The 15,144-nt window shown below is 32.4% G+C and overlaps 1 protein-coding gene and 1 long non-coding RNA gene across 2 annotated transcripts; one reads left to right on the top strand and one right to left on the bottom strand.

The window, feature by feature from the left end:
* The first annotated feature begins 2,748 nt into the window (after positions 1-2,748).
* LOC141716696 (uncharacterized) lies at positions 2,749-3,734 on the top strand. Its single transcript, XR_012573294.1, has 2 exons — positions 2,749-3,175; positions 3,290-3,734. It is a non-coding gene; the product is annotated as an uncharacterized LOC141716696 (long non-coding RNA).
* A 1,551-nt stretch (positions 3,735-5,285) lies between these two features.
* LOC141717891 (uncharacterized) lies at positions 5,286-14,720 on the bottom strand. Its single transcript, XM_074520125.1, has 7 exons — positions 14,428-14,720; positions 13,800-13,931; positions 13,132-13,332; positions 7,562-7,658; positions 6,216-6,319; positions 5,897-5,948; positions 5,286-5,776 (listed from the first exon to the last, which is right to left on the bottom strand). The coding sequence occupies exons 1-7, from the start codon at positions 14,640-14,642 to the stop codon at positions 5,549-5,551; spliced, it is 1,029 nt and encodes a 342-aa protein (XP_074376226.1). The 5' UTR covers positions 14,643-14,720; the 3' UTR covers positions 5,286-5,548.
* Positions 14,721-15,144: the final 424 nt, after the last annotated feature.

Here is a 15,144-nt window from a genome sequence, read left to right as displayed (position 1 = left end):
CTTACAAACTTTCCTTGATTACAAACTTGGCCCACTTGAAAGAAACATTTCCCTAGCACACAGCTACCTAGCACACAGCTACCTAGCACACAATTACTTGGCCTTCCTCTTGTAATCAAACTCCCACAACCCGGGACAAGTGATATAACACACCTGTCAGATACAAGAATAGAATGTGAAAGACTACAACTCAAACTAGACTTCTTGTTTAACTGGATGTATATCTCGGGTATAGAACAAGAAGGTGTTTTCAGATGATAAAATATTAACGTGAAAGCATTGGCCACAAATCTGAAATAATGAGTTGTATTTATAAGCAAGGTTCTAATAGATATATTTTCAAACAAAGGCTAAGATAGATAAGATTTGAAAACAAGTTTGTTTGAAAATATTTGAATTAATCTTGAAAGCTAATCTGTTAGTTTGTTTGAAATAGATAAACCAAGTAAAAGATAGGTTTTGAATAATTCAAACTTGGTTTATAAGATAGGGTTTGTTGGAGATAAGTTTAAAAGATATTTATCCAGGTAAACAAGATTTACATAAAAACCCTAATCCTTATCTGTAGACTTGCAAAACATCCGAATAAGTTTTGTTGAATCATTCTTGTTGCATTAATCCATTCTGTTGAGACATCATCAGAAACCATGAAATTAACAAACTCTAATATCATATTTTTTTTGAAATAACTCTAATATCATATTAAGTAAACCGTTCGTCTAAAACTTTAAACTAACAGAGGAAGACATCGAATTCTTCCGGTTATACACATGTTTTTTGCTTTTGAAAATCTTGCACATTATTTTTGACTTCGTCACTTGTTGTGTATATTATCCAGGGATTAAGTTCTATGGAGACCACTTTTTTTTGGAGATCTTAGAGACCACTTATGTTCTGCAAGTTAAATATTGCATAAAAACTTTGCAAAACATATTATTTTGCGAATCATGCTATACAAAGATCTTTATTTTATTCAAAATTTTGAATATCATATATGTACTGCATATAAAATATTACAAAAATATTTTATTCTGCAAAACATGTTAAGTTTGAAGAACATTTGTTGAGCTTGCAGAACATACACATTCTACTTATTAAACTTATATGATCTTCAATAATTTTAATGAATTAGTGATACTCGTAAAACATACTTCACAAAATAATATATTTTATAGTGTTTTGATTGAAAAACATACGTGGTCTCCAAGGTCTCCGATGAAAATGTGGTCTCCATATAACTTTTTCTCTATTATCCGGTATATACACGTATAAGAGTAAAATTTTAGGTATTGAATTTTAGAAGGATTCAAATCGGGGATTGTATTACACTATTACAGTTTAAGAATCTTAATGAACTTATTTTTTACATTTTTTATAACTGTTAAAATACCTGAAAAAATATAAAAAAATCCTCATACAAATTATAAAATAAGAGTGTACCTTCCCAAATTTAACGATATCCTCTAAAAAAAATCTAAATCAGCCCGGCGGGAACGACGGCAGCGGTTACATGAACACGAATAAGGGGAACAAAATGACCTTTATCTGTCCTCTAGAGTCGTTGCCCGACATAATAATAATAATAATAATAATAATAATAATAATAATAATACTAATACTACTACTACTACTAATAATAATAATAATACTAATACTACTACTACAACTTGACAATGCCCGGACTGTATTATATACAGATTACCTGCTTTTATCAAATGAGTTTGCTGCACAAAAACGGCATGAACAACTAATATAATCAATGAATTTGGTCATGAGCCATGAGATACTATTTAATTATTTTATTTTAAAGTTATTCACAATCTTCTTTTACCAAAATTCTTGTTTCTTCAATTAAAACTGACAATTTTTAGTATCTTGCATCTGCAATTCTCTTATTTGTTTTAACTAGTTCAAATTGCAGTTATTAGTCTTTAGATTTTTTTAAATTATGATGTCATCAGTCACTTGTTAAATGGCTGGCTGCTGGTACATTTTAATCGGACGGATTTATAGCTAATATAATTATAATAATTTAAAATGAACATATCTTAAACAACCCATGATCGTCTATGTTACAAGCTAATTTGGAATATTCATCAACAACTACTGTCTTGTCCTCCGACATCGTTCAGTTATTAAATATGTACCACCACTTTATATTCCATTAATATTAATTTTTATGTGAACAAAGTTTTTCATGTACAATGAAAACAAATTAGCTACAACTGCATAACATCCTATTTTTTAATATGGTCGTTTTTATCTGAACGTTAAACACGTTGTATCAGATTTTAATCTAGTTGCTAGATAAAAACAAGAAAACAACACATCTAGATTCAAAATTTATTATAAAAATATTATACAAATTGTATAGGAAGAAAAAACGAATGTACGTACGTTAAGGAATCAGTCAAGTTGCAACTGTGCACGTACCTATTCTAATTTATCTGTATTTTTTTAAATGAAGCCTTTTGGTTGACTAAATTGTATATATATGATCTCGGTTATATAAATTAGTTGATTTTTCAAAAATTATTGATAAATTAATTAAAAATATTTGACCGATTTATTAAATTATCAATAAATCATTAATAAATCACTGACAAGTTATCTGATTTTTTAAAAATCGTCTAATAAATTAGAAATCAATATTTGAATCTATTAATTCCTACTCCCGACTATGATAAGTTCTATATATTACTCATACGAAGTGCACAAACTAAATTTGAGAGCCACCCTATTTTGAGTTTGCTGCTAGTTTTGTTTTGTAGCGGTAATTATTTAAGGTTTTCAGAGGGTGGTTCTAGATTTTCTGGAACCCATCAATTAGCCGCCGTATCCATTAAATCTTTATTTTTTAATTTCTAAACTCATTGACCCGGAAAGGGTAATAAATATATATATATTGTGGGTGAGAAGAGAGAAGAGTTGTGCCTCTCCCGCTTGAAAACTCATCTGCAAGAATCTGCATTGCTAAACATGCAATCTGATATGCATCTTCTGAATATGCATCCAACATTTCCGATGAATACCAGCAACATAAATCATGTTAACATGGCGTCATCATCGTATTCTTTCCGTGAGTTATTACCCAGACCTTCTCTCAAGCTGCGTTGCAGGAACTCCCGGAGATCCTCCTTAAAAGTTATCAGAGCTCAAAATTATAAAGATGAAGGTATTTATATTTCATCAGTTCAATGCATGATCTTGAAATGAATTTGTTATTAAGGAAATTTAATTTCTCGCACACGTAGGTATGCATGCCTTAACTACGATGAAAATTATGCAGGGAGATCAAGTAATATGGTAGACGCAAACTTGAGAATACTTGGAGAAAGAATGCAACAAGTGAGAAATAAGGAGAGACTAGAAAGATGTTGCACAAGTGAGCAAGGCTGGAATTATACACCTGTTTACTCCTCTGATCATTACAAAAAACAAGCAACGCTGTCCCAGTATTTTGATCTGATTGGCTTGGTTTTTGGAACTGCTGGTCTTGCTATTAGTTTTGGTACTTTCTTGTTATGCATGTTTTCCCTCCTCCTCCATCTGAAGCTGTGACATTGTTTGTAACAGGTTATCATGATTTTTTTTTTTGTATTTCTCCATCTACATGTATTCATGTATAAAGAGCCTTTTTTTATTACTTTCTTCTACATGTAATCTGTCCACTAATCCTACTGGTTTGTTCTCTAAAAGTTATTATACAATATATCTGTCCACACATTCTACAAGTTTGTTCTCTACAATTTAATTAGAGCATCTCCAATCAACTGCTCCCTCTTTATATAATATATTAATTATTGATTTATAGTATTGGCTCTTAGCAATTTAATATGTACTCATCTTCAACAATATTTTTTAAATTAACTCCTTAATCTATTTTTTATTTTAAAAATATATTGAATTTACAAAAAAACGAAAATAAGTGGAAAGATAAAACTAGTGTTGTTTAGAATATATAATAAAATAATAGTTAAGAGTGAAATTTGGTTCTTAAAATTGAGAAGGGAGATTGGACTCTTAAAATTAAGAGCGATTTAAAAATTTATTGGATCAAAACTTTACTTCTCCCTCCTCAATTTTTGAGTGAAGAGCTTGAACTGAGAGTATGTCAGAGCTCTTATACAAATTCTACGATATGTAGCACAAATGCACAATATAAAAAAAATTGTAAATAAAACGCACAATGTCATTTTGTCTAATTCAGAAAAAATGACAAAAATACCTCTTTTTTTAAATTTTGTGACAAGAATACCATTTTTTGGAATGTTTGGCCAAAAATACCTACCTAATACGCATTTTAAAATTGGGTATTACTAATACGCATTTTAGAAATGGACAATTTGTATAATAAAAAATTAAAAAAATTAAAAAAAAAATAATAATTATGGATACGCATTGGTGAGATGCGTATCATGCCTTTACAAAGCATGATACGCCAGGAATGCGTATCAGGAATTTACTTTTTTTAATTTTTAATTTTTTGTTTATTTTTTATTTTTTTAAAATAATACTCATTTGTCAAATGCATAATAGCCTTACCCATTTTTGAAATGCATATTAGAAATGTATTTTTGGCCATATCTTTCAAAAACGGGTATTCCGGTTACAGATTTTAAAAAAAAGTATTTTTGGCCATCACCCTCTGATTCATGATATATAGAACCATTTACAATTTCAAAGTTTAAAAGATGTAGCCGGAAACAACAAATAAAACTCTGGTAAGGCCGTCAAATGCTGCTCAAATTATACATACCATCCCCTTATAGATCAAGACAGTCTTATAAACTTGACGAATTTAAGGTTTTGCACACTATACCAATGGACAATAAAACACCAAACAACTAAAAGGTGACAAACTTATGAAATGTGAGAAAAATGTGCAAATGTTACTATTGCCGTTGTGTAGTCGCTAGCTGTCCGCAAACCAAATGTAATGGATTCGCTGTCATGTCGTATGAGCTGTTCACCAACTGAATGTAATTGATATCGGGCACGAGTTCAGCGAACAAAAAAATTTACTTGATAAATCCGTGACATGTAACATTACTCCGTGTTCAATGTTATAAAAGACCCTCTATAAACATCAAACTGTTATTGAATCTGTAGATAAACTACAGTAAGAGGTGATGTAGTGTTCTTTGACAACTTGTAACTAGTCCCCTTTTTAGGTGAACTGCTGCCAACAGTTGCAAGTTAACAAACAAAAACCATTTAGCAAAAACCAGAAGAGAGGAGAACAAAAAAAATATTGGGGGAATTAATGTTATTAAGAGTTGTAGTCCATCCGAAAATTGTTTGGAAGAGTTCCATTAGAAGTTTAGCCAGTATAATCAACAGTCACATGTTCAAATTAATTCATAAATATGGAAGACTTAATCTTTCTACCAAAACCAATAACATAAATATTTTTTACTAAATTAACAATTCCCAACAAGTCATGCACGCACCCTTCCTTCATTTCCATCTCCCAAAATACGAGCACGCATACTTAGACTGACTCGCAAACTCCCTACAAACGCAACAGAAACACATACATGACCTTTCATTTCCGCAGAAAAGCTACCGTAGCAACACGCGATCCTACTGATCCTCCAAACATAAATGTCGGATACGAACGGATGTGATCAAGGTAGCTGAACAGAGGAGGATTAATGCCAGCTTCTTGGTTCACCGGAGCCTCAGACTCGTGAGATGCAGCAGCCCGTCTCTGGTTAAAATTATCCACTTCTTGCACCAACTCATCTTTCGTACTGTTACATGATGTTATTACCTATAGAAAAACCAGAAAAAAGAAGAATAATTGTTAATAATGATGCGAAAAATTATGCACAAACAACAGGCCGACTTTCTCATAAAATTAGAGCACAAAAAATTTCTTGAGATTGCTTACCAGCAGACCACCAGGAGCTACAAGCTTTAAGATTGAATCCCAATACATGATCCTGAAATTTGCCATCTGAATTCAGTACTAGTATCCGGATTTCTCAATCCGTTCAAAAACTAATCAGGTTAATAGAACAAGTTTGATAGTTGAGATAAAGGGAAGGACAAAATTAACACACGTACAGCTCTTCCCCATTATTCTACAATCCGATTATTATGAGAAATAAGAAATTGCAAGAGCTGGGAAGCATGATAACAGTAAACATAACCAATGTCAATATGGGGAAAAAGGAAGACAGTCCACATTTCACAACTTGGTTCCCCACCTTTTGATAGGACCATCAGGATGCAACCCGATGGCATCTAAAGTTCCCTTATCAATAACAAGCTGAAACTTCCTATCTATTTTCGTATCAAGTACATCATCCACCTGCAAACCATAGCAGAAATTGAATGTAAGAAATAAAAAACCCAAAAATAATTGATAACTTGTTACTAAAAAGACAAAACAAAAAGGAAAAGATATTTTTTTTTTGCAACGGAATAGAGACAAGGTGATTATCTTATTTGATTGTTTTCATATGCCTTAATATAAGAGAGTTTAGAATTAAGATTGTATATTGTTGCCGTTCATATTGCACAGTCACAGTGTGTCTCTACTTAATACAAATTTTAAAAGTAAGAGATGTTAGGAGAGGATTATAATACAATATATTTATTTAGATATATGGGATTGACGTTCGTGTGTCTCTAACAAAAAAGACACTGTGCAAACCCAACTACTGCTTCATAGACAAATTAGGTAGCCACTTTGACAAACTAACTAGATAGTCTGGCAGTCAAAATGCAGTAATTACGAAGAGTCGTTTTACACCAATCTGGTTATATCCATTATATAAAACACATATTCACGCAAAGGACAAACACAGTGGTATTATTGATCTCAGCTACATTTATAGACTTCTATGGACTTGGGCAATTCCCCACTATGTCTGTCTTCTTCTCTTTTTTTTGGCTTATTATTTTGTCTTATTTTAGAGGACTGTCTATAAACCATCAACTAGTAAACAAACTAAAACCATCAACTTCAAATGGATCACAGACTATTCCTATAAATGGCCCATCTCTCCTTCATATCTAAATAAAAAGAACATAGGTCACTTTTTGTCATTTTGAGAACAAAATCATTCTGAAAAACTGACAGGTACATATGAATTACAACACTGACGAACAATTTAATTTTCAATATTAACAATTATATCATGAATGTCTTACAAATATAATAAACAAAAACTATTTCGCCACTGATGTAGCAGATGTGATTTCGAAAACTAATACTTGGAATGTTTGTGTGCTACTGCCCTGAATAAAAATTTGGAACCTATCATTTCAATCTAAATTTCTAGTGGACTACTAACTTTTCTTTTTATTCTGTTTATGGCAGACAAAAGAGAATTCATGTCGAATTTTGGAAAAACTAGTTGGTTTACAAATTTCATTAGCATATGACAAAAATTAGTATATAAGGCGCAAGAACTAAAAAAACTGAAAAGATAGATTGGAAAAAAGATGAGCAGTTTTCCCCTAAACAGATTGACAACAAATAAGTGTGGAAAATAATATAGATGTGGAATGGTTGCAATTTACAGTTGGCTTCATATAGTTGTCATACCAAGAATTTAAGACTGGAAAACCCATCACGATCAGCAAGGCTTCTAGCAAGATCAATAGCTCCTTCACTATAATCAGTTCCAGTAAGATCCGTGAACCTGCACCCATGAACACCATGCACTAGTTGGTTCAGACCTTTAGCCATATGATATGAGTAATAGCAAAACAATTTTGACAATTTCATGCTATGGATGTGGGAGCATCAACCCCGATTCCGTAATGTATAATGCTTAATATCATATAAACATAAGAATTAAGATGAGATTCACATTGCACATTGTAAACAAGTGCATACAAAATTTAACGCGTACAAATAATAGGTGGCTAGTATAGGAAACTGCATTATTATAAATGAAAAACAAGAGGATCGCAGACAATTGAAAACTACAACATATACACCAAAGCACAAAGGTTCCCTACAACATTAATTCACTGCAAAAATTAAAATGCCCACTTCATAAAAGAAGCCCGCTATATTTATACAACTCCAACAACAATGGTCTACACAAGGAAAACAAACACAATCAGTAGAACCTCTATAAATTAATAGTTAATATTCATAACCTCTCTAAAACAACAAGTTTCTCTGGTTTTAGACTTTGGCACACGCAAAATATTACTATTAAAGATCTCCATGTATTTCTTGTGATAACGGTTCTAACTAGTCCAACTTTTAGTTGTTGATTCAAAACCAAGTCGTATAGTTTTGTTTTTTCTTAGTTGCAAACAAAACCATGAACTACAAATCGATTAACCTGCACCCAGCTATCCAGCATAATGGTTTTAATGGCTTAAAATCTATGTTAATCAAAATAAGATTGCTAGTTGATGTCAGATACTAAAAATTATTAACTTTTTACTAGCACTCAAAATACGTCTAACCTTACGTAATAGAATTCATATGCTTTTACGTAAGAGAGATTAATAAATTAAGAATGTGGGAAGAAACAATATACTTGATATATTTATTTAATATTATGCATATATATAATTGGTTACTTTGTACAAAATTTAAAGTATTAGAAAAGGTATATGATAAAATATACATAAGAATGCAAAAAAATTAGTTAAATGGTCAATTAAAAATCAAAACCATAAACTGTCAGTTCTGCTGGCTCTGAGTGCAGTATTTTGTGGCTTTTTGAGGGTTTAAAGTTAAACCAACTCGTAATTACCAGTAGTTATATGGTTAACTTAATTAGATGATCTATACAAGAAAGAATAATTAATAAGTTGATATAATTGAAATGTAAGTTTAAAAAATCAGATCACATGATTAATATTACAAGGTTAAATATTCCAAATTACACTAACCTTGGCCTTTGATCACAAGAAAAAAAGGTGCAACTGACAAATACGTAAATCAAACACAAAACAAAAGGTACATAAAAACAGAGAGAAGCGATCACATGTCGATAAGAATGAAAAAAAAAATAATTTGGAGAACCAAAGTAATGAAGGAAATAAAAAGGTAGAAAACATTGTCAGGAATTATTCCGTAATACGCCCATTAGACGTGAATCCTCCCTGCCCTTTTTTTTCTTTTTCATCGCGATTACAGTGGCAAAAAGGGTTTATTTAAAAATAAGATCTGTCTGAAATTTAATTATCTCATGAGACCTAGTATATAATCAATTCACATGTCAGATCTAGTTAAAAATTGACAGCCAAAATTAATTCCTCCTGCCCAGAGAACCTAATCTTGCATACCTTGACATATGCACACATTTTGCATGCAGCATCAGCGAGCAATGCGCAGGATTCATTAAATGTATGTGAACGAAGCCTTCTCATCGCAGCCATCCATAAACTTATCACAACTTAAGGATCACAAAGAAGTTAATACTTGAGTGGCCTTTGCTACCAACTACATGGATAAAAATGCATTACAAGTAGCAGACGTCCACTCACTGATATGGGCTAGATGGTTATTAGATATGTAGATAACATGGTTTGCATTGTGACTAAAGCAAGCCCAATCAGATATCTATCATCCCAACATGCCTTATCAGGATGCGGAAATAAGTTCTTTGCTGCAATATTATATGCAGTCCTCCCAAAGCACATTTTATTTGCTTTCAGCACAAAAAGGGATCTAATTCCCAATAAAAAATTATTAACGCTTGGATAGGACTGCCAGTAGTCCCTTGTTCGATTCTGTGTTTATCAGCTTCAGAAATAATAGAATTCAAAATATTGTGAGAGATGAGATTCTTAGGCGATAAAAATATTAGGTTTTGGCAAAAATAAGCCATTTATATACGGAAATTATAACTCTCCACTTTCATATTAACACTAATATATAGTTAATTCATAAGGAATGGTCTCAATTCTAGACACATTATCTCTGACAACATATGGATCATATTGTTGTAAAACCTAGGACTTCCCCGGTCAAATGGTAAACATTCGTAGGAAAGCCAGTACTGTGGCTTGTAGTCTAAGTTTTTTATCCGTCAGGGCATCCTAGGAAGAAATGGTTACAGTTGAAAATGAAGGGAGTGATAAATAAATCGAGAAGTCGAGTCAGTTGACGGAGGTCCAGCTTGTGGACTAGTAAATGAATTAATAAAATTTGACCAAACAATATATTATTATGTATCTCTTATATACGCAGTGTTCTAAAAATCCGGTACTCGGTTCGACTCGGCGAAGGCATGGAGTAACGAGTACTTGGAGTACTCGGGAGTACTCGGAAAGAGTACTCGGTTAAAAACTCGGATAATAAAATATTAATTTTTAATTTTAATATTTATTTAACTTAAAAGTATTATATAAATAAATGATATACAAGATAAGTAATTATGTTTTCGAGTATCTCGAAATAGTAATCGATATAGAACTCGAAATTTTAAATGATCGGTAACTTTTAAATTAGTATAAATTAAACATATAATATTTTATAAATAATATGCAATATAATTAATTATTATTTTCTTATTTTGGCTAGCCTTTTACAATCATTTGAACATTAAAAATACTTAAAAGTTGTATTTATTTGTTACAAACTAGTACCCACTTACGAGTTTTTTCTTTGGAACATTACTCTTTTTTTTCAATTTTTTTTCTAAAACCGAGTTTTTTCCGAGTAATCTGAGTTTTGCCCGAGTTTGACTCGAGTCAAGCAAAAACAAAGTTATGGCCGAGTACACCAAAACCGGATCGAAAATAGGTCTGAGTCCGAGTACTCCCCGAGTACTCGTCTGAGTTATAGAACACTATATATAGGTTGTTTCTCACAAGAAAGTCCAACATTTCCATATGTAATTGATTACAAAATAGATAAATTAATTATAAACATAAATTTTTACCCCAAACAATATACAAAGATACATTTAAGTGCATATATACACACAAAACACAACACACACACACATATACGTTTCAATTAAATGGAGAATAAAAGGGACAATAAGACAAATTCGGTGCTTTTTGAGCAGGATTTAAATAATACGTACTTTTCTCATTTTATTCAATCTGGATTGAATTGCACCAGTTGACGTACAAGTAGATCTGATTAGTTGACTGATAGTCAACCAATTTGCACGTCGACCCTCTGACCCTCTGACGACCCTCTGACCCTCTGAAACTGGCTTGTTGACTAGTGACAAGTATGTTAGCTTATTTTAAAAAAACCTTTTAGCTTTGGGCCTTAGTCCATTAGGTTAATTTATAAGCACTTTTCTTCCCTGCATCAGCATTGTAATCCCCGCATATTATCGTAGACTTTGCTGAACGGAGTGGTTCTTATATCAATACCATAATGAATTGAGTCTCTTTCTTAATGGATCGTGATCCATTATAATTCTCCCTTCCGCGTCAGGAATTTCCTAGTGCTAGTAATTCTTCTGCGGTTAAATCACCCTAGTGGCCTAGTTTAATCTTTATCTTTGTGTTTATTCCTATGTTACTCAGACTCGGCTAAAGGTGTCCGACATGGACATGTGTCCAAGTATTGAACTCGGAAACATTTTGAAAAATATACATATTTTTGGCTTAAAATAAGTGTCCAAATCCGAGAATCGAGTGTCCGACAAGGGTACTCGAAGGTAAAATGAAGAGTCCGAGTAACATAGGTTTATTCCATAAATCCTTATTCCAAATTATATCCTGCTTGACATGGAGTTACACATAGGCAAGTAGACAAATTTGCAAGCAGCAACTAAACAATAGTTGGGACATGTAGCCTTGTACTAGAAAACAGCCTGCACCAATACCCTTATAGAGCAATTCATGAACCTAAACTGACCCATCCTTAAAAGGTATAGCAGAACCAAGAATACACATAGTTCTAGTTTCAGCCAAAAATTACTATTTAGACATCGAACTTCAGGTAGCACATTTTGATATATTCCAAGTACGACAGTACTGCTAGTCCAAGATGGTCAACGCCTGTCGAAGAAGGGGTCGAGCTCAGTCCTTTAATTCTTCTTGAGTAACTTGACGTTCTACTGAGCTAATGAGCTTATCAGAATATCAGAGCTGATGTAGGAGAAATTTTAAAAATCACAGCTTTTGTTTACTTCCAAGGCAAGTAGTTCTCAATACTGAAGCCAATGGGGTGAGCCCGAACTACACAAAAGGGTCCGAGACATTTTCAAGTTGGCATGTTCAGTCTTTGTTCAGAAACATCTAAAGTTGCTATTTTATACTTGTAAGTGGCATAGAAAATCAAAGTAATACATGAATGCCAATCTAAACATAGTAAAATGAACAGAAAGAAGTACTCCCTCAGTCCCACCCATTTGTTATCATTTCTAACAGAGTGTCCGACACGTATTTTAAGATGGATAAAAAGTATAGTTCTATAACTTTTTTTCAAAATTTTCCTTTTCTTAATAGAAATAAGATGTTTAAACTTTTATTCAGAAAAAGAATTTTTTTTTTAAAAAGTTATAGAACTATATTTTTTGTTCATCTTAAGATGTGTGCTAGCCATTCTTCCAGAAACGATAACAACTGGAAGGGACGGAGGGAGTAGTTATCATCACATGCTCCCTCCATCCCATTTTAATAGTCCACTTTGCAAATTTCACACATATTAAGAAATATAAATTGCAATGTTCTTTTTCTCATTTTCATTATCCAACTTAGTTTTACCACATTACATTAATTACATGTATTTCAAGAGATAAGTAAATGTTCACATTTATATATATACACACAAAGGACATTAAATAATGTGCATTTTCAAATTCTATACAAGGGCATTAATGAGAATGGCCTTTTAGTAAATATTGAAACTATAAAATTTGCATGAGTTAAAGAACATGACAAATATTTTGAGAAATTTTTATTTTGCAAAGGGGACTATTAAAATGGGATGGAGGGAGTATAATTTTAACATTACAAAATATTCAAGGCTTTCTATTAACTATTAAGTATTAATCGCTAATCAGCAATGATAACCTTTTTTTACTTCTGTGAGAAAAAAGTGACTTAGGAAGACACTTTTATAAGTTAAAAACATAAAATCGATACTGAAATGGGAAGACTGTTCATTCTTGATTAAATAGAACTGTAAAACATGCAAACACAACAGGTAAAATAGTAGAAAGCTACAAAAAGTACCCTTGCTTAGAAAATTCTTGAAGCAGCAGACCGTTACCAGTCCCAACATCAAGCACACTCCAGTCAGTCAAATCCTTTTCACCATGTTCATAAGTTACTGAAGTACCATCACTCACATGATTAAGCATTTGACCTTGAGCTATGTTGTTACACAAGCCTTTAGTCCAGGATGCAACCATTTCCATAACATCAGCCCCAAACCTATAAAATGAAACAAAATTTTAATTTAACAAATATGTCTAAGAAATAAAATCCGCTTTTTTCTTTACCAGTTTTGCATGATGATGTACTCATTTCACTAAGTATTGAGTACTTCATCTATTTTTCGAAGAATCAAGGACAGAATCATGAAGCAGACAAACAATAAGGTTAGAAGCAGGGACGGAGCCAGGAATTTGGTCCGGGGGAGCAAATCCTGGCCTGACTCATTAATATTTTGGTTTAAAGGTGTATAATATCATTTATTTATAGTGTCATCTAATAATCATTACAATAGAAGTGCAAATGAAATTTTAATGTAGACATAAGACATGTAAATAGAGAATATTTATTTTCAAGTAATGAATCCAATAAAATAAATAAAAAAAGAGTAGAGTGAAATCTCACGAGGGTGAGCCACGGTGTAAGCTCGCCCTACTATGGCTACACCACTAATTAGAAGTACGTACCAAACTTCACCGGTGTGTCCATGCTCTCGAAAATTTGCCAACTCATCTGCATATGCAGCATCCCAGTAACTTTGAAACCCTAGCATCGATGAAACTGGTTCAGCATCAGCATCAGGCTCCTCCTTGTCAGAACTGCTTATACATCATCCAAAATTAGCAAAGCTCTCTAGTCTTTCTAGTACTCAAAACATACTTTTATCCTAGTAAAGTCTCAAATAACAACCCTAATTGCTTAAACCATCATGAATATACAGCATTTCTTAACTAGAAAAAAAATCATAATTAATCGGAAATTAGCAACAAAAGTCAGCACCTAGTCTTAAACAAACTAGGTTATGATATCAAACTACCTCACACTACTAGCAAATTTTTATTAAGTTCATTTTGCAAGGATTTACAAAGCAAAATAGAACTATTATTTTCGACCTGAAATTAATCATAGATATCAATCTATTTAAAGTAATTCATAATTTAAAAATAAAAGAAACGAATTGGAGCACGTAGAGTCACATATAAGTAAGCGTGATTTACACGAGGGAGAGGGAGAGAGAGAGAGGGAGGGAGAGGGAGAGAGAGAGAGGGAGGGAGAGGGAGAGAGATATATAGAGAGAGAGAGAGGGAGAGAGACCTGTAATCAGAGGCAGTGCGATAGGGAACAGCGGAGAGAGCTTCGGAAGCATCGGCGTGACGCTGATCATCATCCAGTGTACTTCCGTAATCGCTCTTAATAGACCATGAATCAGCGGCGACAGAACGGTCGTCGTCGGAGATCAGATCAGCAGTTGTCAGTTGGCGCGTCGAGGAGACGTCGGAGTCTTCCGGCGGGAGTCTAATTCCGGCCATAGATTGATTAATTAAATTTGGGGGAAGTTTAATAAGAAGAAAGATGATGATAACCAGGGGAGTGAGAACAGTTGTTTACTGTGGTAATTAATATATTATATCAACACAAGATAAAACTTGATGATCCAGAAACCAAGTTCATGCCACGTCGGATACCAACAAATTCATAAACTTGTTTTTTTAATTTTAGTTTACAGTTAAATCTTGTAGGTAGTGCGGCGGAGACCGAGAAAAATAACGTTAAGGAGTTTATAACTTAATCTCAATTAAAAATATATTATTTTTATTAGGAAATTTATCAAAATTCTATTTTTTGAAAATTAATTTACGATTTTATTAACTTCTGATTTTTTTTGCAAAAATACTATTTTATTCTGAAAATATTTGCAAAAATACGATATTGTAATTATGTTATAATTTTATGTAAGTTGTGCAACCATTTTATGTTGCATTTCAGATTAGATTTTATGTAGCATTTTATATTGTAAATATGATTTCAATT

Source organism: Apium graveolens, chromosome 4, assembly GCF_009905375.1.
Source record: "Apium graveolens cultivar Ventura chromosome 4, ASM990537v1, whole genome shotgun sequence".
Lineage (NCBI taxonomy): Eukaryota > Viridiplantae > Streptophyta > Magnoliopsida > Apiales > Apiaceae > Apium > Apium graveolens.
Note: the sequence above shows the minus strand (reverse complement) of the source record. Positions and strands in the feature narration are given on the sequence as shown.